This window comes from Centruroides sculpturatus, unplaced genomic scaffold, assembly GCF_000671375.1.
Source record: "Centruroides sculpturatus isolate CEXI.00-Female unplaced genomic scaffold, Cexi_2.0 scaffold1398, whole genome shotgun sequence".
In the NCBI taxonomy this organism is placed as follows: Eukaryota; Metazoa; Arthropoda; class Arachnida; order Scorpiones; family Buthidae; genus Centruroides; species Centruroides sculpturatus.
Window position 1 is genome coordinate 34,354 of NW_019385517.1, and position 26,104 is coordinate 60,457.

The window sequence follows — 26,104 nt, forward strand, 5'->3', positions numbered from 1 at the left end:
AGTGGGAACAATAGGAGCTCCCTCGGGATTAGAAAAAACGGGCAACTCAGACTAAAAGGGACACGTGCCATGATGTACGAGCGCCCTTGACCTGTTTTTTTTTAACTTTTCCGCCCTGTTGGTAGAAAGAGTTAAAAGGCTCTTTGTAGTGCCCACCATGATTGTGAAAAGGATCCGTTTTATAGGCTAAGATTTAGCCAAGGTTTCAATTTAGACAATCGACTGGTTATTTTTCTTTTACTCTTTCTGCCCTGTGGGCACTAAGAGGGCCTCTTAAAGCAGGCCTATTATGGATTCGGCCAGGCCCACAACGGAGCGACGGTAGTGAGGGACGGGCTGCAATCGACTGGTAGAAAATAGGCCCGACGTATTTCCCTACCGCTAAACTCATTCCCCTGGAGGACACGAGAATGAATCCCAGCGAATTATTGATAGGCAGCGTGTCCCAGATACGTGGGACCATCTCCTTCAGTAGCGCGTTATCAATTCATGGCACCCCAGAAAAATTTGAGTTAATTAAAAAGCCGCATGTACTGTACAGACATTATTAAATTGAAACATTTTTGCTCTGGGAATTTTGTGGGTATCTTCTTTCGTTTTTTAACGTGACCTCTTCACGGTGCCAATGTACTTTGCCCCTGCACCACCCCAGCAATTTAGGCACCCCAGATATGGCCCAAATTTAAATTTCGATATTCTTAGTACATTGATTTTAAAAAAGATTCGTCTGGGGTTCCCACTAGCAGAGAGCCCCAGACAATTGCCCTTATTGGCCATACGATAACGCGCCACTAACCCTCACCACCCGGTGGTCCCTATTGTGGAATTTGTGGAATTCACGACGAATCTTACGAAAAGCTATCACACTGTCCCCCTGGCGGAAAGAGTAAAAAGTAAATTAAAATAATAATAATAATAGTAATAATAATTCTTTATTATTACATTCCGTTTAAAAACTTTAAAAGACGAAAATATTATTTTATTATAATAAACGAACAAAAAAATATATATAAGGAAATACTCATCCGACAAGTTACAATAACAAATGACGAAAAGGACTAAAGATGGCGGCGCCGTACTTAAAACGTTACGTTTATTGACAAAAAATAACAGAAGAGCGTCACCAAACGTCAGTTTACCCTCCGGCGATTGTTCGAAATGGCCGGCGGTAAAAGATGTAAGAGAAGGAGGAAAGATTTACATATATTAGTCGAAAAATTGATGTCGATGCTACGAGATTCCGCCGACGGAATATTGAATCTAGAAACGGTAAATTGATTATTTTTACCAGTCACGTGGCCTAATTGAAGAGCATTCGAATATAACGTCATTTTTAAACGTCACAAAGCGTAAACAGCTGTTTCGTTTGTTGTTGCCCCTCACTTTAATTGTCCTTTATGTAATTAATGCATGCGAAATAATTCGTAAATTCTCTAATAAATCTTTATTTAAGTATGTTTACGTGCTGTTTTAATTTATGACTTAAAATTGCTTTAATCTTACAGGAATTTGTGTGCTTCTTGAGCTATAAAGTCAGTCACGTGACATTTTTACTTAACATTGATGAGATTGCGGATGCATGATGCTGATGGGACCTTAACTGAGCCGTAGAGCGTGCCCTTAGGTGCAAAAATGTCGAAGGAGTCGTACCTGCGTGTACGATTCTTTGCACGTTACGTCCTTCCGAAGTTGGCCCGCTTCCGGGAGTCGTGCTACGCGCTTCGATAAGACCGTAGCATTTAACTATTCGGTCGGGCAACTATGTGGGCTTTAAATGGCACGCTTGAGTTTAATACAATTTGGAGGGGTATGGGGGCTCACTCCTGTGTGTGCACTGGGGTGAGAGCGTGGTAAAAATTGGTTTCAGTCAGTAGAAGTGAATGCATTTCTTATTTATGTTAAAAATTGCTGGCAAATGTGACGTCCTTGAGCGAGATGGCGACCGGAACTGCTGCCGTTGGGATGCCACACTTGGAAGTGAATATCTCGCTTGTCAGACTTTGCTTTATTCGTTACTGATAAATATAATTAGAATGTCTGACTGCTGTGCTTGGCTGTCTGTTAAACACACAATACGCATAGTGGGGTGTGTGTGACTTTCCGACTTCCTGTAGCGCCTGGAAATAGGCTGATTTCAAGGGGGTATATCTCACAAGGGAGTCACGTGTAGAGGTACGTCTCCTTTGATGGTTTTGCTCCTGTGGGCATGCTCTATGGCTCTATTAAGGTTTCAATAGTGTTGTTTATGTCTGCAATCTTACCTTATCTGGTCCCATTAGTGGCTAAACAGATAAAACCACCAAAAGCAGTTAGTAGTGGATTTGCACCTCATCAGTGTGCTGATATCTGAAGTATTTTAGTGTCTAACAACTAAATCTGGGCAGTTTCTATGGAAAGTCTTCTCGAGAGGCAGGACTTTCTATGGAAAACCCTTCTCAGATTGGCTCAATGTTCTCTTGCCATATCCCATTAACTCTATAATTTATAATTTACCCTATTAAGAAAATCAACAGAGAATAAACTATAAAAGATATCTAAAAACAGTTAAGTACATATTGTTAATTCAAAATGTTTCTTCACAAACCTTTCATATTGCAACAGCTTATTAGTAAACTTCCACACGTTCTACTTTCATTGCTCTCAGAATATAAAGTCTGCACTTGATTTATCTGTAAACATCTCGTCTTATATTGTGTGCATAGCTTGGTAACTTCTGTTTGCTCTTTTCTGCAAACACTTTGTCTGGTATAGAGCCCCACAGAAGGAAATAGAAGGGGTGACATTAGGTCGCTTTTGTGGCCATGCAATTGGTCTGTCGTGATCAATTTGACAATTTCTCATCAAGAAGATTGCATTACCTTTATGTCTTGATGTGAGTTAAAACATTTTACAGTATTAAAAAATAGGTTTTGAATATATACTTTTATAGAATCTTTACATGCAAAAACTCATATTATAACAGCAGTTCTGTTTGATCTGATATGATTTTTCATTTCTTTGTGATTGGCATTTAGTTGTTATATTCATCTGTTCCAGTTTTCGAGGCAGTTGCGTTGGCCAATGGCAAGAGCTATGGGTCCCATTTCACGCTTTCCTATCATTCTTTACTTTTGTTCCCTCTTCTCACTTTCTCTAAAACTCTTCATCTTTCCTTTTCAAAGGCTTTGCCATAAGGTTTGGCCTTCTAACACTTTTAATCATATCATATCATCTCGCTTCACTGGCATAAAGCATCTATAAATGAGAAATTTGCAATATTTTTGACATTATTATTATTATAAGCATTACAAATAATTCTTTTATATAAATTTAATTCTTAAAAATTCACAATAAAATTTGAAAAGTTAATTGCAGATAGCCAAAAGCATGCATCCTATTGAATCGAATAGGATAATCGACGTTATCAGCATACTCCAAGGAGCTGGATTAATTAAGAAATTTGGAACTTGTATCCAATGGAAGTAAGTCGATCGTTAATGCTAGTTAAATAGTAAATATAAATTTTTACCATTGTTAATTTTGACTTCTTTCAGTGGCACCGTACCAGAATCTGATGCGGAGGAAGTGACAAACCGTATAACATCATTAAAAGGAGAGTTAGATGTGTTAGATAAGAAAGAAGAGGAAATAGATTTGCACTATTCTCTTCTGCAACAGAGTTTCAGCAACACTACGAACGAACTGTTAAATAATCATTTAGCTTACGTTAGTCACGAAGATATTTGTACATCGTTTCTCGGTGAGACGTTATTCCTCATTCACACACCTTCCACTTTGCAGCTAGCAGTTCCCGGAAAGGTATTTCAATGTTAAATTGATAGAATGAGTAACGAATGATTTTGTTTTTCTATTTTTTTGCATTCTTATACATTTCATATAGACATAATATACAAAATACATCCACTGTAAGTTTTATTTTAATTTATACAAGCGATGTAACGCATTTGATCTATTCGCATAACAATATCTTTGTAAATATTGTCAAAGTATGGTTGACTACAGTTAAACGGCATTTTTCACACAGGTAACACACAATAAGAAGCAATAGTCTATATGAAATAGTTTGTTGTTCTATTTCTAAAGAACTAATAGTAAATTTGTTAACTAATAATTTAATTTTAGGTCAATGATTCATCAAATCAATTTTTGTTACATCTGAAGTCTTCTTTGGATCCTATTAATATTTTGTTGCTGAATAAAGAAAATGTCTTGTCTTCTCCTGTTGTGATAAAAGTAAGATATTAGTCCTTATGAATTAATATAAATTAATAAATATATAAGTTAACATCTTACATTATCACTTTCAGCATGCCAATTCTCAAATAATTTTTGGGAAAATTATAAAAAATTTTTAATAATTAATACAAGATCAGATATCAAACTTTAAAATTTATAATCTGAGACAGATTAATTACACCTTTCTAGCCTACTGGACAAGTTGATTCAATCACTAAACACTGGTCATAGGTTTGCACCTAATAAACTGACTAGCCACGTTGAGTTTTCTAGGTGTTCCTCACATATCTACAATCTAAATAGGGCCAATTTCCTGTAAAAAGTCTTCCAGAAGACATCCTTTTGGTAAATTACCCATGTCTTGCATGGATGGTAATCAATTTGATTCTTCTCCTCCAGTCCCGTCTTTCATAAGGTCACTGCTCTTCTTCTGATTTGGTTGTGTTATAGCTGGAAACTTTTCCTGTCACTATTTGCTCTTTGATCTGAACTTGGGACCGCACAGAGCCGCCAAATCCCAGACGAGGTCTGATGACAACATTCAGCGGTTTCATGCAATCTCTGACCAGAATATTGTCTGGTTCCCTCAATGCTTCCACTTAGTTATTTGATAAGAGCTTGTTTGTTTGATAAAAATTAGTCATTGTCACTTTAATATAATTTCCATCTTGTTGCACACATTCAGATGGGTGCTTGTTTAATGCTTGTTGATTCTGACCTTCAAATTAGTATGAGGCATGACCTTTTATTCATAAACAAGAGCTTTCGAGTAATGCTACAGGTAAAAAGCTAGTCGTTTGAGGTCAGGATGATGTGGGAATCATTCCACAAGCACTTGTCGTGCGTCAACATTGTCTCGAATACAATCAAATTCAAGAAGTCAAAACCTCCAAGAATTTTTCAAGTGTGGTCTGTCCCAGATATGTCAGTTCCTGTTACCTTTATTGTAGGTCTAACTCAGTGTTTTTCAACCAATTTAATCATGTGATTTAAAGTTGTTTGTAAACATTCTCTCACCATATTATTTGCCACTTAACCTAATTCTTTTTGTCTATATTTTTTGTGAATTAAATAAAACAGTATTTTTGTTCTAATAACTATTAAATAACTATTGTTGTAACTTGCCAATAGCTTAAAATATCGGCAAGTTACAACAATAGTTATTTAAATTAATGATTTTCATTTACATAAGAAAAGCAATTAACTTAATTTGCATTTAAAAGTGCCATGATAATTGTTTTTAGAAACCTGCTTAACGTCCCACAAATTTCTAATAATTTGAACTAAATACGGACAATTATAGATACATTTATTTTAAATGCATTATTCTTAGATTCCTCCTCAAGAGTTAGTGACGAAACAGCACCACGAGGACGACAAAAGTGAAGAGATGCCAGACAAATCCGATATAAGTTATCCAGCCTTTTTTAAATCTAAAACTAACACGTCGGTCGTTCGTATTTACAGTAGACAAGCGCAGCTTCAATTGTGTAACAATTCTCTCTCAAAATGCAACTCAGAGGTAATTGTAATTTTCTTTTTTTGTTTCCAAAAATTTACATTTTATTCTCATTTTTTTGTTGTTTTATATTTATCAGGTGAAGGAAACATATTCCCATAAATTAGTCTGCAAAGAGGCAAATAATCAAATGTCTCCAGGATTACAAATAATGAATTCTAAAGATTCTACTAAAAATAATGAAATATCTAAAGTTTCAGGTAATCTGCTCCTGTAAATCAATGTGATGTGTTTTAAACATATTATTTTCTTCATACGATACCGGTTTTCGCTACTTAATGACAAATACATTTGGAAAAATACGTGGTTAAGTGGCTCCGTTGCTAACTGAACATCTTAGCGCGGCATTTCTTAACATTTTTTTGTCACAGACAAGTAAAATTATGGATAATTTAGTAATTATATGCTGCTATTAATTACTTGCATATGCTTATCTAGAGTTACAGTAACTGTAGATAAACATATGCATCTTTTTCATCTTTAGAAGATGAAAACTTTGACTGCATATCTTGATACAAATTATAAAAATCAGTGTGCATAAAATAGGCTTGAAACACATATGTTTTAATATTTTTCTGCCATCTGTAAACACTGCGGCAACATGTTTACTGATGATGTAAGCCATATCTATTACAAATTTGAAGCAGAATCGGTCGCCGAGTTCAGAAATACGGAACAAACCTCCAGTCTTAAATCATTAAATTAAACTTCAGCCATTAACTATACTGCATAATACATACTTGAGGCAGTCCAGTAATTGTGTGTAGAGTTTTCGAGCCACCCTAGACCTCCTTCCCTGCTTGTTGTGTACGTTAATGTACTGTTTATAACCCTTCTTCCCTTAAATTATACATATAATTAATGGATTGCTCCCTACAACAAATCAAATGGTGATTATAACTGTTATAGTTGTCAAACGTTATTGTTAAGTAACTAAATAGTTTTTGTAATTCAATAATACAGGCAATAATCTATAAAAAAACTAATAAACTTTCATATTAGATGTTGACAATCGGAGCGCACTTAGCAATGTCGAAAAGTTGCGGAAGTGTCGAGTTGTAACCAGGAGGATAAACATCACGCCGGATATTGATCAATCTAATGAAAATAATAACAAGGTTAGTCAAATTATACTATTGAAATGGGTAAGTAATGAAGAAAAGTTGATGTAGAAGTAAAATAATAAGAATCTTTTTCTAGACACTGTGAGAGAGAGAGAGGGGCATATGCTCCAAGCACTAAAACTGAAAGAGTATTATCTGCATGCACAATTATTGAGTAATTATTCGTGCCGAGTTTCGTGATACCAGGAGCTTGTTGAGCGGCAGTTAAAATTTGTAATTATTGGCCATGCAGATAACCATGACTGCAAAGGCTGTTTCCGTTAACTCTAAATACTGTGCAAGTGCAACTGCAACTAAGAATAAAGTTGGTCGTTCTTCCTGTTTACACCACTGTAACTATTTAAAATGGCGGAAATTTGGAGCACAGAGTTGGTAACTAGGCATTGAGAAATTATTATAATTTTTGTAATAAAATTTGTGTGTTTATATACACATCAGTTAATGGAATTTTATAATTCCTGCATTTGTGGTGTGGGCGGTGAATGAGAGAGGCTGCATGCGCAGTGACGAAAATGACGGCCGACCACTTGTCTGTTCGGGATTGAGTGCAGATTGCTACGCTGCACACTTCAAGGTGTGAAATCAGTGGTCATTGTGCAGAAATGGTAGTGTATTGTGAAAAGATGTCATACCACAATCTATCCAAAAACAATCGAGAATTGTCATTCGAAGCTAATAATCATGGGTTCAGCTGTGGTTTCCCAGAAAAACTGGCCATCCAACCATGCCATGATCCAAAAAAACAATGTCATTGTTGGATTGTGTCAGTGCCTACATTGAATTTTAAGCATGCAACAGTATTTCCCTTCAATAAGGCAAGTGTTGAGTAATTCTCATCATTGCATTAGAAATACAGAAATTATAGCAAAAAAAATTTATCAATGAATAGTTACTTTTCACCCACTCTTTATATTAATCAACATTTGTTTTAAGTTTCAATATTAATACTTTGTTTAATAAGTCTCTGAAAACCAATGTAAAATTTCATTTGTATTATTTAGAATCAGTTAAAAAAAATCTCATATATTTGGCTAAGCATTGTATTTATTTCACACTTTAAACTTGAATCTTTGACGAAGCAAAGGATCTTGCACAGTCGGAAGCCATTTTGTGGTGCTAGACTGACGATACTGTTTAGCTCTCTGTTTGGATCCACCATATTTGAATCACAAACTTAGAGCATCCCCTATACATGCCATTCTAAGTGCATATACAGAGCTAGATCATAGTTATCATTCTAAGTTAATCTTCTATATCTAAAGTATTGTTTATTATTTTAGGAAAATAAATGTTAACATCTCTTTTATGTATCTTTCCAGACAGACACAAGAAAGAATTCTGTGGATGTCTGCAAGAAATCTTCAGACTGTATTACTCCAGAAACAAATCATTCTTACCGACAAACCAAACAATTTTCATTACCTCACCCCAATAAAAATAGCTCCCATATCTTACGGAGAAGCCCCAGAACTCGCACTTCAGACGATGAATTAAGACTCGAATCAGAAACGTGTTTATCTAACTCTAAAGATTATAGTAGAAACAGTATTCTTAGAAGACAACGTTTCTCTCAACAGTCGCCGAATTCGGTTCTAATGTCATCTTGGCGGAGATCTCCTCCGCCGTCTCAGATGTGTCTTCGGAATAAGGATAAAAACAATACGTTACAGGCAAGGAAGTGTTTGTTTAACTGTAAACAATTTTACAATAGTGGCGAAGTCAAAAGAAATTGTTTTTCCAAACCCGCTAGGAACTGTTCTATATTATCTCCTCTTGGGGAGAATCATCCTGTCACATCGCGAGTTAATCGCCAGAAATCCAAAATCATTAAAAGTAAGTTCAAATTTTTGAATTTTTTTAAAAAGATTTCTAATTATTATTAGTAGAAAATTCCACATTTTTAAGCTTTACACTTCTTATTCAGTTACAGTAAGCAAAATATTTTCACAACAATAGTTTTCACTTACTCGAAGAGAAAATCTTAAGCTAAATTATTCAAATTCCGCAAGACTAAGAAGAGAACTGCGGAACGTATTGTTGACTTGTGTTATATTTGATGTATAAACAGAGACAGGACATGTAGATTTTACTACAGTCGACCCCCTATAACACTGTTGATTATTCCGTTTTATATGAATTCCATGTTGTACGAGTCACTTAGATTTTACAAATATGTGTACCGGGCTGTGAACGGCTCACGTATTTGTAAAATCTAAGTGACTCGTACAACGTGAAATTCATATAAAACAGAAGAATCAACAGTGTTATAGAGGGGTCGACTTGTAAATATGAAGGTGATACGGAAGGGACTAGTTTCATTACGAAACCAAAATAATAATGTGCTGTTCTGGTAATTAACAATAAACTTCTTGACATTCTTGATATCAGACATCTTCCTGAGCAGCAGTAGTAGTGTGTTGCATTTTTGTTTTCACTTTATGACCGTCGTAATTGATTAAAATACACTTATTAATGAAACTGCTTATGATTTTACACAATTATGAACAGTTTTGCTGGCATTGTGGAATTCAAGGCCTTGAATGGATGGCTTTAAAATATCAAAAGCAACGTATCAAATCCGAAGCTATTTCTGGGAAGTTTTAGGAGTCGATCATAACACTGTAGTACAATAGGTGACTAAGCTTACTTTCATTATCACTTGGTAATCTTTAGAAAATATTTTGAATGCAGATTAAACAGGAGTGTTTTCTTACATCTTCCCAGACAAAAGTTTGTGTTTCAAGGATGCAAAGTAGCAGAAAAATGTTCTCCAGCATTGACAATTCAGAGCTGAATTTCCTTCTAGCTCTGAGAATACTGTACATAATTTTGCAACACGGCATGCAGTATCTTACGAAAGAAGCAGGATTTACCATTAGAAGGACTGTTCTTCATTGGCATTCAATCAAGAACAGTCCTTCTGTTTCCCAAGATTCAAACAAGGGAGGATAATGATGATAGCAATGGCATTGCAGCCGGATTGACACTCTGTAAAGAGCCACTGATGCATTTGTACCGATTGCTCTGAATGAACCTGAGCCGTTTTACATAAATATAAAAGATGCAGATGACATAAAGCTAGCACAAGATTTAATCTAGGAAGAAGATTACTAGAATTAATAAAAAAAATCTTGTGTTTTATCCTTACTTTAATGTGTCATTATGCATTCATAAATAAAAATAGTTCAGGCTTCATTTAAAAGTAACCTTTCTTAGATAGACCTCTCTCTATGTCGACAGTTTTTGTTCTGTGAGTGTCGATATAGAAAGGTTTCGCTGTATATAAATTTTTGTTAAATATTTAATCTTAAATTTTTAATTTAACTGCATAAAATAAGCCGAAAACTTGATGGCTTTGTGTGTAATTACAGAATGCATACATAAATTACATAACAGAGATGTGGGTGGGTTTACGTTCATTGCAATGCATACAAAGGGTGGAATTTACGCAAACATTACGTAATGCTAGGGTGTGCTCACCCTCAGGTAACGGAACGATTCGTTTTTGTTTCCAGTGTTGTATACTGAACTGTACCATTTAAGTCAACACTTTGTTTGCAATTAATAAAATGACACTTTCTGTCCCATACTATGTATTATTCTTTAGTACATTTAAGAGAGTCATTCAAGGACATTGCTCTTGGAGGTTGGTACATTAAGGAGCTTTATGGGAGTGGGATATTATTTAAAAAGTATAAAAATAGCTTAATGTAATTTATAAATCATCCCTAAGCCAAAAAATTCATACATTGATGACTGTGTTACATTTGCAGAATGCCTACATAGGAACGCAACTTGTATTTATATCATAACAGCAAACATTTGCAATCACTTTACTGTTTTATTATAGAATAATTAATATAATTTTGTACGTTTGTTTGTATTTTTGTTATTTTTAGGACACGAGAGACGTCGAAGCCGGATTTTCAGAACCGAACCCAAATGGAACAACAATTACTCCGAATTATTACACGATCCAAAATTAAATTACAAATGCAAAGTCATTTGTAAGAAACTCGAAGATGACAATAATTAACGGTCACAGTGTATTTATGTCAAAAATTTATAGGTAAATATTAATATTTACAAAAATTTATGTAACTAATTCTTAACTATTACTATGTTTTTAAGTTTTATGTGATGATAATACAAATGCTAAACAGTCAAACAATCGTTTACTTGCGAGAAATAGACTTGGCTATGCCACAGCCCAGTTTCCTGCTATACGTTACAAGAAGTATTTATATCTTGAACATTTATTTACTTGAAGGAAACTGAATTTCTCGCTAACATTGCCAGATCTACCTGCAGAATTTTTCATTTAACCACCTTGTACGCGCAGGGCATGTAGTAACATTCTTGTATGCTGACTTGAGCAACATGCAGTAATGAAAGACATAGGAAAATGAGAAATACACACATTATAAATAAACACAAGAGAAATAAATGAAAACATATGAAAGAATATATAAGATATATACATTTTACAGTCTGTGCTCAATGTGCACATTAGCTTTCACACGACAGGCTTACACAGGATCCTTCTATACAAAATTGGTCATAGTCTATGACTTTGTAGCCGACATTTAACTGTATCATGTTTTCAAGATGGGAGTGCTGACTTCCAAATTTTGATGCTAAGGACGCTGCAAGTGGTCTTCTCTTGTGGCACATAGTCACTTTACTATACGTGTATATCATGTTCATTACCGTATCTAGTTAAATGTACATAAAAACTGTACCATGCAATCTGTATACACAAAACTGCATAAATAAAATAGAATTTGTTAATATAACATGGAATAATGATCGATTAATTGTTTGATAACTACCTATTCCAGAAATCTTGATTTTTTTATGACTATGAATAAGTTGTGGAATATTACATAACATTCTTTTTGATATTGTATAATAAATATTATGAATTAGAACAAATAATTGGTTGCTACATCCTAAATTCCAAATTATTCTGGTTCCAGAAGTACACGATCCTATAAATGGCAGGCCAAGAACATAATTCTCTCATTTATTAGCATCTGTCAGCCCCAAAATCTTCAGTCCACCGTTAGCCAAATGGATAAAACCGCTGAAGGCTTGTTCCTCGCCATTGGCCGATCGTGTGGGGTTTTCCATCTTTCTTCACTTGTCCAACACTCGAATAGGAGACGGTTTACCATAGAAAGTCACTCTGCTTTGGCACATTGCCTATGTGTTGTGTTGCTTTATTCCATTAATTCTACAACTCCTGAAAATCCTGTTTCTATACATAAAATTATAAATTTGGCAAATGTTTTAAATAAGGCAGATTAAAATCTAGAATATAAAGTGAATTTAAATTTAGAGAATTATACATCTTGTCGCACATTCTTTTAATCTAAATGCACGTTTACATTCACTTTGACGACAAACAAATGCTCGTATCTCATCGTTATTTGTTTAAAATCTAACCTTGAACTTCTTAGATATAGTTTATGTCAATATACTTACGTTTACTTGTTTGATTTTCAGATAAGAAGTGAATTTTTCTCTTTGTAAACTGTTACATCATTTTTTGGAAATAATTCAAAATTATTATTCAAATTTCATTTCTTCTCCTCTCTCTCTCACAATTTAAAAATTAAGACTTTATAAGTAATTTTTAAACTGTGTTTAGCTAAATGTTCTGCTTGATTTTGTCTTTGTTTAAAGGAATTTGTAATGCCAGTGGCTGAATTTGTAATGCCATCAAATGCTGGTGGTTGGTTGTGTGTTTGCACTTTAATGGGCTAGTTGTGTACAGTTTTCTGGGATTATTTCGTGCGTAACGCTAAATGGGGTCAGTCTTGTCTTCCTAATCTTTCTTCGATATCTTTCTGATGTAAGGCTTTGGGCTTTAGATGTGGGCAGATTGGGATAAGCCGTACACTTCAGCAATGAGAGTAAAGATTTTCATGTAACAGATAAAATTGGAGTTATGGTTTTAAGATGCTAGTATCTCGTAGACCCCGCGTTTCTTTATGCAGCGCTCGAGAAGTGCTTTACAGCGAACACACTGAAACTGTTTTCTAATTGGCCGACACTGCTCGTCGCATCATTTCAGTACACACTCACTGTATAAAGAAACGCAGGGAGAACAAAGACTAATTCTTTTATAAATTTTTGTATAATTTTGATTTGAGCACGCTCGTAACAGGTGTAACAGTTAGCTGATATTTGCCAATAGCAAGATCTACAGTATGTGGTTAGTGAACATTATAATGGCATTAAAATGAATAGCGCAACTCCTAGATAATGTGAGTGAAACAAAAAAAATGGAAAATGTAATCAGAATGCATAGGAATTACATTCTTGTAGCACTCATGATTAGAATATTTTCTCTCATAAATATTAGTTGAAACATAATGTATCAAATATTTTGTCTTATTAATGGGGAGGAAGGTTAAAAGAAAGCACCTTGGAATGCACATAAATAGGGATTATACTACTTATGATATAATGAAACTGAATCAACAGAAAATATAATTTGGGATTATCTTCAGGCTAATTTAATTAATTAATTATTAAATTTGATCGAAAGTAGGGCAATTCCATCACTAATTACATAAATTTTAAGAAATAGAAATTAATGCTTGAATTTTAATTAGTTTGAAAAATCATTCAGTCCAAAACAGGATAGTGCCGTTAGTGATCGAGCAAATGAAACTTCCTTATCACTAGAAGTCGGTCACACCTCACCAACTATATGGAGTTTTTCGGGTTTTCTTCACATTTGTAACACCTAAATAGGAGCCAGTTTCACTTAGAAAGTTCTCCCCGTGGGCATTTCCCTCGCAGAGCGCCCGAGTGTCACGTTGCCATAAACGAACCAAAGCAGCCGTCTAATCTGCAACTTCTTAAAATTGGATGGTTACGTTAAAAATAATCTCATAATTTAAACTTACATTTGATATTTTGTAATATAAATGTATGAAATACATTTATTTTTATTTATCTCTTGGTTTTGTATTGACAGTCAATTTTTGTTTTAATATTTAGGAAGCAAAGTGTTAGTCTCAGCATACAAAGTGAGTATATTTAGAAAACTTTTTTTATGGATAACTTCACTTTTTCATCTTATATTGAAATGAAGAAAATAGTACACAGTAGAATCTACTTATTGTAATTATTTTGAAATTTGCCTCGGAATTTGATGATAAGCGAGGTAAGTAAATACGACTATCGTTAATAGAAATGTTAGTTTTATTGACTCTGACATTAAAAGGTCATATTAAACAATTAACACGTTATGAGAGATATTCAACAATAAAGGTTTTTTTTTAATCTCTCAAAAGATAACAGCATTGGAAACATTCGTTCAAGTTTCAGTACAAATCTCTTCATTCATCTAGTGAGAGTTTGTGCGCCTGTTGAAGCCTGATACATTAGCCTGTTAGATGGATGATGAGGACTTCTGTCGAAGCCTGACACATTAATTCTCATTACATGGATGATGAGGTCTTGTGCCAAAGCAGTAATGAAGTGTTTCCAATACTGTTATCTTTTTGGTGAGAAGAAAATATAAACCTTCCTAACTTATTAATTTTAAAAGTTCATCATCCATTTCAAAAAATTTATATAACTTGAAGATTTGTTAATTCTACTTATTATCCAGGGCTGTGGAGTCGGAGTCAGAGTCGTGGAGTTTTGGTGTTTTAGCCGGAGTTGGAGTCAGATGGTAAGGAAAGGTCGGAGTCGGAGTCGGAGTCGGAGTTGGAGTCGGTAAATTTTTACGCCACTCCACAGCCCTGGCAAGACTGTGGAGTTGGAGTTTTGGTGTTTTAGTCTGAGTCGGAGTCGGATTGGTAAGGAAAAGTCGGAGTCGGAGTTGGAGTCGGTAGATTTTTACGCGACTCCACAGCCCTGTTATTATCATTATCGTTAATTATAATAATTCATCCTGCATATCCAATAGTTGAATTAACAAATGATAGCAGCATTATAAGTAAATAACAATTAAAGATAATGATAACTAATGATGGCTGATAGGGTCTAAACTGATAGGATCAATAGAATGCCAATTTATCTAAAGATAATGGTGTTTACAATAAGTAGATTCTACTGTATCATTCAAAAAAAATATATTTAAAATATTCTACTGTAGCAAAATTAAACAAGATTTGTGCCACAATTTAAACGTGCAAAAAACATTTGACACGAATTACATTAAGGCCGCTTTAAGATGTACTGTATCACTTGGTTGCATGTTCCGGAAACTCGGATGCACCACTCAAAAGTGGTTTGTAGGTGCCACTTTTGGTGGGATCTGAATCTTCCTGCCACAGATGCTAATCACTACCACCCACATGAAAACATACCTTTGAAATACAAAGGAATTCAATAGAGAAATAGACAGATGGCTCATCCAAAAGCTGCTTAAATCAGTTTGGCCCTGTTTTGTTGAGTTTTAATGTAACTCTTTTTATATTATGAGTTTTCAAATATATTTACAGTTCTTCTTCTTTATCTTTGCCTTCTCCCATGTTTATATGGGGTCGGCATAAAAGCATTCCACCAACAAAGTTCCTTTCCTTCTGGTGACCTCTTCCCTGAAGTTTTTCCCAAAACCTCTTCTCCAACTTTCAAAATTCATGTACTATTCAGCAGCCACAACTAAATTTCTTTTAACACTTTTACCTTAAACTCTTTCCTCAACTCCTCCTCTTTCAATCTTTACCATTTAATCCTTTGTTCAATCCGGCTAACACAATTCATACAATGGTCCATAAGAAAGTCACAATCCCACCAGAAGAACACTATGTTGTGCAGCAACAATTTATTTAACACCTTACTGTTTCTCACTTCACTCGGATGCCTCTTGCGGCACAAGAAAAAATCAATCTGGCTGGATCTACCTCCACTCATGTATATAACCAGTTGATTCACTTTCTTCTCAAAGTAGGTATTAAGTATAGTGCAAGGTCAAAAGCTACAGCATAATCAACTAGTCTTTCTCCCTCTCCATTTTTTTCTCCCACAATCTATCTCCCAAGAACTCTTCTTTTTGCATTCTTCCTCATTCCAACATGACCATTTAGGTCACTCCATAGATTAACCTCTGGTTCATAGGAATGTACATTATAACTTGGTTAAGATCTGTCTAAAAGCTTGTCTTTTCTTCTCTACTACCTGACTGAGGAGCATATACACACACAATTGTAATGAAAATTCCACCAATGTCCAACTTAACGCTCATAATTCTATCACACCTTCATTTAATCTCACAGACACTATCTTTTAGAGCTTTATCAACTATGATACCAACTCCATCCCTTTCTCCCTCATTCGCTCCACTTGCAAACAGTTCGTACCCTTCACCAAGTTCTTTAGCTTTATTTCCTTTCCATCTTGTCTCTTGCAGGCACAAGATGTTCCCTCTCCTCCTTTGCATAATATCAACCAACTCTCTACTCTTCCCATTTAATGTGCCAATGTTTAAAGTACCTATTCTTATACTTGTCCACTTCTTCCTCTTCCCTTTCTGGACTAACTTCTTTAGCCGAACCCGTCCTTGGTTCGGTAGCCCAAGCTTATTTGACACAGTTTTTGGACTGAGGCTTGTTACAATAAAGAGTATATTGAATTGAATTAAATTGTAAGAAGTAGGTTTGGTACTGATTGGAAAAAAAAATCCCAGTTAGTTTTTCAGGTTGCCCTTCTAGCTCCTAATGATTTATTCCTGGCTATGGGACTGCAATTAAGTATACAAACTTTAGCAAATTGTATTTATTTTGTATGTTTATTATATTCTTTACTATTAGAGTATATTTAGTGTTTATCTTTCATTATCATATTTAAAATTCAGTCTGAATGCTGTCATTCCTCGGTCATTGGGCACATTGCCTGGTAACACAGCTGAGTAAGCAAGCCAACGAGATAGCCCATTTGCTATCTCATTGGCTTTCTTATTCAGCTGCGTTAAAGCCACTTTATCAGATAATGCATCCATTAAATTATTTTAATTTTAAATATTTAACTTAACGAATATGTTTAAAAAAAACCTTTAATTCGTCTTTTATAGAGGTCACAATGACGAGATCATATTAAGGAATCTTCAAGGAGTAAATATCTTTCTACAGTATTACATTTTATAAGAGGGATTTCTTTTGATTTGCTTGCTTTAAAGCAAATAGAATTGTCTCTATGCAAATCTAACTTCTGGCAGATGTGTACAGTGTTTCAGAACAGAAGACAAGAACCATTTTTTGTATGAAATCACTTCCTATAGTATTTATAAAAACGATAATTTTTGCGTTTAACAACAGAGTTGTGTCGTGAATCAAAAATCTTTGTGTTTCACAATAAACAATTCTTCGAAGATATCATTTAGAGTAGCAACCTTTTTGTTATTTGCACGAACTCCTGCACTAAGTCATTCTGCTAATACAGCATTGTCATATTGTATTGATTTTAACATCTTAGTATAGATGCACCCACCGTCTCATGGTTGCATGACTGCACTGTGATTGTAGAACGAGCCAATTTTAACAGGATTTCAGCATTTTAAAAGATTGAAGTATTCGTTTGATGTGCTAATATTCAGGTATGAATGTTACTGATTCAGGTAAGAAGTTACAAAGATATTTATTCCATTGTATTGAACTAATGTGCATCTTTAAATTACCTCAAACGTACAAAACTCAACCGGTACTCTCCATTCGGTGATATATTCGATGATAACCCACCAAAATATATAAGCAGAGTTTTATAAATTGATCTCATTGTGAGGGATTTTAAATCTGTTTCACTTCTGTATCAATTTATTTCGTATAATAAAATATTATACATTATAACTTTGTCGTTTGAATTAAATGTTATAATTAGTTCATGAACATCAGTCAGACATTTAATTCTGTGAAATTCAGGCTTCCATAACATTTTTTACAGGGTAGATATACAAATAACATGTGATGCTGGATAACTAGAATTGAGGAATAGGATATTTGCCAGCATGATGGCCTCGAAATGCAGAACAGGACTTTGTAAAGTCAGTACAAACTGGAGGGGAGGTTTCCTAATTTTTGTAAGATGGTACATTTGGCATCAGTGGAGGCTGCAGTTACAAGCTCAGAATGTGGGATTAAAGATGCGATATGTTTTGCTAGCGCGAATACAAGATGGTACGTAGGATGGGAACATTTATTGACCAATGGTCTTAGCAGCCTGGACAGTTCATGGGTTTATAGAGCTAATGAGTTCCTCGAACATTCCAAATCCATCATACTAAAACAAGATCCTACTTCCACTGTGTTAAGGAAAGTGCGCAAAGTTATAGCATTACCAGGAATTCTAGAATTTTTAGCTGGTCCTCTAATCCTCCATCGAACATCTCCTGCCCCAGATTATTTTTTCAGGCCAAAACCCATAAACCATCCTGGCCGCTAAGACCATTGGTCAATAAATGCTCCCATCCCACGTACCATCTTGTAGCACACTAGCAAAATATATCACATCTTTAATCCCACATTCTGAGCTTGTAACTGCAGCCTCTACTGAAGCCAAATGTACAGAAATTAGGAAACCTCCGCTCCAGTTCCTACCAACTTTACAAAGTCAATGTTATTATTTTTATATCCATCTGTTCCGCTTTTCAAGGCCGTCATGCTGGCATATACAAATAACATTGCAGTGTTGTCTATAAAAAGTAACTGCTAGCTGCCAAACACATCGGTTTTGGTCATATTGCCGAAATTAATAAAGGATTTTGTTTCCTTCGGTCCAATTCTTAACCAAGACAAGTAGAATTTTGTGGCTCTAGTTGCTCCTTGGTCTGCATTAATAGATATTTTGGATTGACACCAGAAAAATCATTTGACCTTACCAAGCAGTGGCCAAATGGATAAAAATTGCTGAACACACAGTAGCGGATTTGCATTGTATCAATGAGCTGATCACATGTAGTTTTCCAGGTTTCCTTTATATGTCTAACACTCAAATAGGGGCCAATTTCTCATAAAGTCCTGGGAGAAACCCCTTGATAGACCACGTTTGCTACATTCCATCAAACCAAAGGTATCTAATATAAAATCAAGTCATCAGAATGACCCACAAAGTGAGACTGATAATGCCAAAGGAAGGAAAGAAGAGAAGGAATGTTCTCTACAAGATTGGTAGATGATAAACAAATTGCTGCGATTTATCTGTCAGTCAAAATCTTCGTTCTGTTCAGATCTGTGTTAAGGGAAACCAGATCCACAAAACAATAAACTGAAGTTAATTGAGAGCTATGAAATTAGCTGCGTGTCTTTGCAGTGACGAGGAACATTTCTTGGCTTAGGATCAAAGCCAGGTCAACTCCCATTCTTCACAAATAATAAAACCTCTTGAACACTTCAAGGTGTCTGAATGAATGTAATTATAGTGTAAAGATCTACTTGGATTGTAATTAATCACGAGCAGCAATGGACCCAAATAGGTCAGTATGCAAGTTTGCCCTTCACTAGTTAAATACTCTTAAATTTTAACATGGCAAACAAAATTAGCTGTTTGTACTGAAACAGGTTTCATTCTTTATCAGTAATCTATTCTTATCAGTTTCTTGGGTGTATTGTATTATATTCTTGGTTGTATTATTCCTGTCAATGCTTTGGCTCTTGAGAATATAAGGGATCTGCACCCAATTAATGCCCTTGTAAAGTCTGCGTATCTGTATTTGCACTTGGCCTCACAAAAATATGGATCTATTTTTCACCCCACAAAAGTACAGTACCATTTACCTTTTCTGTTTTATAACAATGAAACAGTATAATTTGAGATTTTCAATATTGTATCATCAGAAATCTTTAATTTAGCATTTGAAATGAAGCATTTTAGACTTTTTGAGGCATCCAAAATCAATTCGCGGTTCTTCTTTCCCGCATTCATATATAATGCACCATCATTCATGCCTTCTTAAAGGCACATTTTATGCTAATTGATGAACTGTGTGAGAGCTATTCTAAGCCACAAAATCCATTAAAAACTTTTCTGTGCAATCTGCTAAATTTTGATGACTTCTATTCAGTTTTTAAGACCTCAAAAACAACCGAACTACTAATTCTGTTTAGATTTTTGGCATGTGCTCCATGTTGCGATAAGACTACAGCTGAAAGCTGCTCATTAATCATGGGATGAGTGTGATCAGTGATCTTCAGACACAGCTACATTCTAGCTTAAGAAAAAAAAAATCTTGGAAGTTTTTCAAAATTTCGGCGTGTCGACGTGTAAAACTTTAAAAAATGTGTCACGCAGTCATTCGTTTATTTATTCGTGCATCTCGGCTAAATACAGTATTTCGAAGTATGAAGCACCATTCGTATTGCAAGTTATCGGCCACCAGAGGGCACAACTAATAAGTTACTTATGCGCCACTAGAGGTCGCTGTGGTTTTTTGCTATTGAGACACCATTTAGTGGTCTTGTAGAGGCAGATAAGGCTTGTTACTCTTAGGGATCCGGGACCGAATCCAGGCAAGCAACTGAATTTTTCATGGATGCTCCCGATTATATGTTGGCTCCTTTCCTCAGCATCTTGCTGAACCAATCATAAGGCCCACTTAGTGTCTACATAGCAGAAATTTTTAATGCATGTGCTAATTATGCGAAATTTTATGAAATTTCTTTCTAATATCTACGTCAATTATCGTCCTTACTACTGTACAAATAAGCTCGTGCAATATTTCCAGCTGTTTACACCACTCATTCATCATTCGTTGTGTGGGATAAAGAAGAATGCCACTTGTATTTTTTATCCATAATTTAATTTTAGATGGTATTATCAAATCCATTAATCTATTTTTGTGGATCATTCTTTATTGATTCTTGTGTTCTGCGGTACCACTTAACGTGGAGTCGCTGTATCTTCTCCCTTTTGACCTGCATTTGTTCTTCAGCATTATTACATAGATTCAATTAATAATGCTGAAGATGAAGGTAGAGATTTGGAAATTTCAAGGTTATCATCATCAGTTTCAGATCATCTACACGTATTTTGAAAGCGTCATCATTAAGCGCCTCTATGTGCGGCCAGAATTCTAGTAATATGTGGTCCTTAATGTCAGGTCCCTTAGGCAGGAAATTTCACTGCTTACACGTATTGTTCATTACATTAAAAGGAAGCAATTTGTTAATTTGTGGTATATTCTGGATGGAACTAAGTATTGTTCATGGTCACAGGAGAAATATTCATTTGTTAGGCCATTATAGATTATTTTCACTTAGTAATTGGTCCGAATGTACAGTACATGGACTATGACTTTTTCCATCCCGTGTTCACTAAAAGGGCTCATTTACATATCCGTTATCGGGACTCGACCCGTGAAAAATCCCTGGGATTCGAACCCAGATCCTCCTGCAGTTGTAGTCTAATGCCTTAATTAACTGCCTCGCCTCCTGGATTGGGACCACTCATTAGTGTAACTGACTTATTTAGGTCATTATCACTAGAAAATGCCCACCGGTGGCCGAATGGATAAAACCACTGAACACTAGTAGTTAATCACGAGTTTTTTACACGTGTCTAACACCTAAATAGCGGCCAGTTGCCCGTTTAGGTGTTATCCCCTTCCCCGTTTGGCAGACTGCCTGTATGTTGCGTTGCCTTATTCCATCCATCCAATGCAGTTAACAGAAAAATGGGTCTATTTTAAAATCATTGTCTATAAAGTCAATATTTCTGAGATAAACGAATCCATCTTGTATTGATGATGATAAAGTTAATCGTCATAAAAAGATCATCGTAGGCGTTATCATTAAATTGAGAAAATTGAACCTTAAAATAAGGCTCACATTTCTAATTATGGTGTAAAGATTTTCGATCTGGTTACAACTTTTATCAGAACACAAAGCCGGCACGTGCCGGTGAGACAACCATTGACGTCATAATCCGTGACGACAATTGACCTTGATTCTCTTCATTCATCCCCTTCAAATTCTTCCTATTGTAATCCTCTCTGTTTGAATTATTACGCATTCTCTCTGCAAACAATGCCTACGTGTATTTTTTTATTTTATGCCCTATAAAATTCTTATTTTAACAATAGAAAGAAAACACCTGAAACTCTTAATTAAAGCAATTACTAATAAAAAAATTTCAGCATTAAGGCTCAACAATTGCCCAATTCTTTCTGGGTAGGCTGGAAAGGTCATAATTTTTTGTTGGTATAAATTCTGTGCAAATTTTTTCTGTGTGAAATATACTAAAGGCCCTCTATATTATACAGAAATATCAAGATTATTCTAAAACATTTCTATTAAATCACCATTGCGTGGTAGATCAGACAGGTGATACGACAACACGCAAGTAACAGGTAGATTTTTCATCTACATTTTCTATTGTACAGTGCACGCAACCCCTACGAAAGTTTGTCAAGCTCGAAAGTTATATTGTACAGTAGTAGTACTCTTCCATTCAAGGTAAGAAACTCTTTATATCGCAGCCATTTTTCTAAAATACCAAACAATACATGCGCCATTTTACCTTCTACCATAGCAGGTAAAATGACACAGATACTTGCAATACTATAGCAGTATTGAAAGTAATTGCGAAAGGCTGTTTTGGGTATTGTTACCGAAAAATCGGCTTATTTTTATATTTCGTGTGCTGGCATGCTATATACAGTTTATGTAATGAATCTGGGAATGACGCCTACTTAGGTAAGATGCCCCACTTACCGAGTTACGGTTTTTTTTGCAGTTGACGTGCCGAATTTCCAGGTTTTCAGGATCTTCTATTGATCTGAAGATACATTGAACCTAATTCTTGGAATTATTAGGGAAGTTCCAGTGTATTTCCCTAGTTTACGGATATTGAGGTAAATACAGCTTAGTTTTGTATACGCTGTGTTAATTGGCATGTATGTAACTCCATGTTGTGTCATTACGTTTTATTGTCATTAGTAGTTATAACTGTACTTGAGAGGTTGAGGTGCATGTTTTCATTTTAAAAAAGTGCTCTTAAAAACGATTTAAAGTAAAAACCATTATTTTATCGAGCATAAAAGCATACGTGAAACACATAAAACTCGAGAAAATAAGAGGAAATTCGAATCAGCTCTGATACATCAGTTTCATAGTTTAGAAACAGGAAAGCATTATACTTGCATACACGCGATCGTTCGACATTCTCCATGGTCAGCCGTAAACTGAACTGTGCATGAATTTGCATGCAAGGCTGCCGAAAACTTGTACGGGGCCTGGGATGGAGCGGTCCCTCTCTTTGCCTTAGCGGGGCTCTTTTGCTCTTTTTTGTATGTAGAATGTTTCTTTATTAATTAAAGGCATTCTTAAATATTTTATTTTTTCTTTAGTAAAATTAACGTTAATTTATAGGGGCTAAAATTGATACGTGCCCCTAAGTTTTCTCCAAAAAATTTCTCAACTCCCCCCTCCCTCACAACGGCCCTGCTTGTATGAATGAACGGTATAAATTCCTCTAACGCTGTTTCTTTTTACAACTGACTCAAGTTTTTTGCAGTCACTGAAAATTTTTCACCTAGTTTACCATTGAAAGCTTCCATGGACAAGAAATTTTTTGCGTGAAAACAAGCCACGTGAATTCTGCTTGGTTCCTACGAGCCGTTTTGGGAGTTGCTTGCAACACCCAAATAAAGAGGTAACTGGCTTGCCACTCCCAAAACGGCTCGTATATAGGCCTATATACTTTATATATACTTTACATTCGCAGGACATTTAACCAAAGCCTTCGTCATTTCTCGTTGGCCCAAGAAAATTCTGCCCTAACTGCTCTACATGCCCAGTTAATGCAACGAGCAAGATAAGTGACGTCTTTCAAATTCGGATGCATCAATTATATTTGAGCATGCGATTAGCATGTATGGGTGTGTGTGGTTTGTTACCAGTAACCATACCTTTTTATACAGAACGGAAAAGTTCCGTATTTTGGCACACGCATCGTTGAACGCCCGCATAACAGTTCTGGAATTTCTCTTTGCCTAATTTCTAAATCTTTTTTACAATTCAAAATACTATTGTCGGTCGTAAATTTCTTCCCCTTTAAAATTATTTACTGAGTACTTCAGTTTTGAGTTTAGTATCTTAGGTACTTTTTGAACCAGTAAACTGTTGTGACACTACCAGACTCCACACCCTTCCTGTTCTTCGTGACAACAGTCAGGTCGTAGGTCACGTGTTTCCGGGTATTCTTCACTTTTGTAACATTTAAATAGAGGCCAACTTCCCGTAAAAGTCCTCCCGTGAGGCATTTTCTCTCGGTAGATCGCCCATGAAACCAAATAAACCTAAACCTTTCGTTGCATTCGATATTACGAAATGTGTAATCGATACAAACGATACGGTTTCGTGCAATAATCGATTATTAATGGATAAAATTCTATATCAGTAAGAAGCATTGTATAACAAATCGCAGTACTTATACAGCTGTATTTCAATATTACTACATTATTGTTTCTAAGACCTAAAAATCCTACAGCGACACTTAAATTCGTGCCAATATAATACAGTAAAACCTGTCCAAAACGGAAACCTGCTTAAACGGGAAAAATCTTCGATACTCTGCGAGTCTGGTGTACAGAGTTGCGCTTCCTTTATCCCTTTTCGGATGAAAACGCCCTACGACGAGGGATTAATCCCTCAATCTGACAACACAGACACACCAAACAATGGCCGCCAATTCATACTGTTTTTAAAATCACCTTTACTCAACTGATTTTTTTACATGCAATCACAGCAAGATATTTAAAATTTCGGGAAAAAGTTTTAATTTTTAAAATTTTAAATTTGAAATTGATTAAGGGACTTAAGGGGTTAATAACGAACCAATCTGCGATACTTTGTTAACAGTTCCCTGCGCAATTAACGAAGAGTGACATCACCTCAATTTTCCGGCTTAAGTTTCCCTAATTCTGTAACTGATTTAACAGTTACAGAAAACAAGCAATACTACCAATCACTGGCACTAAAAACACAAGCAATATTGGCAATCCACACTAATATGGCTTCTTTTTTATACCCATCTTGGCAAGGGCATATCCAGAATATCGAGAATATGGGTGCTGCTCGTGGCATATTCGGACTTATTTATTACGGTTTTCAATGATATTGTTTGTGTATCTAAATTTTGGTATAAACCGTCTTCTAGCAAAGGAAGAAAATGTGCTTCTCAAACGTTTTCAAATTTTAAAAAAATCCCGTGCCACTTATGTTTTGCGAAATCGTTCAGCGTAAATTTCGTGGCTCGGTGCAACGTACCTCACTTCTAATTGCTTTTCATAAGTAAAGCAATTGGAATTTGATATTGCATAAAGATTTTTAATGCAATATCAGATATAAAAAATGAAGATTTTAATAATTTTCTGTATTGGCGGAACTCCTGAAATCTTTTGCATGGGAACCTCAAAATTATAGTCGCGCCATTGGTGGTATTATTCTGCTATTTATCGTTATAGATATTTATACAATTGATTTAAAAGTTACAGAATTTTTGAAATACAGTCGACCCCCTATAACACTGTTGATAATTCCGTTTTATATGAATTCCATGTTGTACGAGTCGCTTAGATTTTACAAATACGTGTGCCGGGCTGTGAATGGCTCACGTATTTGTAAAATCTAAGTGACTCGTACAACATGGAATTCATATAAAACGGAATTATCAACAGTGTTATGGGGGGTCGACTGTACATTATGGAAGTAAGTCTATTAAAATAAGCAACACTACTAAACAAGTAACACTGCTAATCATTGGCATTGCTAAAACGTGCAATATTCCGCTAATAACACGAATAATATCGCTAATCAGTGACACTACACTAACTACAGGTGTTACTAATAAACAATAACACTACTAAAAACGTATTGCTACCAAAGCAATGACACTGCAAAACAGAAAATGATACATTTCAATATATTTGTTTTGTTTCCTCCTCCACTTTCTTCCAATTTTAGAACGTTAGACTAATGCTACTTAATTATGTTATGAACCCAATTAGGCCACTGTCCTTCAACGTCATGAATATTTTGGAAACTCCTTCCTTCGACTAATTCTATTATTGAAACTAATTTAGGTCGAGTCGGAGTCGTCATTCCATTAACTGGTGATTCATTTACTTCCGGTAATTACGGAGGACAACAATTTTTAGTAAGGTTAAACACCTCTGTGCATCGGGGACTTAACCAAGGTTAATTCCCAATAAGTTTAACAGAATTTATATCACTTAAGACGTAACAGACTATATGTGATGGGAAATTTAAGG

The 26,104-nt window shown here is 35.2% G+C and overlaps 1 protein-coding gene across 3 annotated transcripts; it reads left to right on the forward strand.

Annotated features, from left to right (window-relative positions):
- The first annotated feature begins 1,049 nt into the window (after positions 1-1,049).
- Positions 1,050-17,648, forward strand: LOC111639728. Of its 3 annotated transcripts, none has more exons than XM_023385667.1 (11): positions 1,050-1,269; positions 3,355-3,461; positions 3,534-3,798; positions 4,123-4,233; positions 5,570-5,758; positions 5,835-5,955; positions 6,758-6,873; positions 8,199-8,712; positions 10,779-10,948; positions 13,894-14,059; positions 16,916-17,648. In XM_023385667.1, the coding sequence occupies exons 1-9, from the start codon at positions 1,159-1,161 to the stop codon at positions 10,913-10,915; spliced, it is 1,671 nt and encodes a 556-aa protein (XP_023241435.1). In that variant the 5' UTR covers positions 1,050-1,158; the 3' UTR covers positions 10,916-10,948; positions 13,894-14,059; positions 16,916-17,648. The 3 variants fall into 3 exon arrangements, with proteins under 3 accessions (XP_023241435.1, XP_023241434.1, XP_023241436.1); XM_023385666.1 differs by having other exon boundaries at positions 13,894-13,922; XM_023385668.1 differs by having other exon boundaries at positions 1,152-1,269; positions 3,345-3,461; positions 13,894-13,922.
- Positions 17,649-26,104: the final 8,456 nt, after the last annotated feature.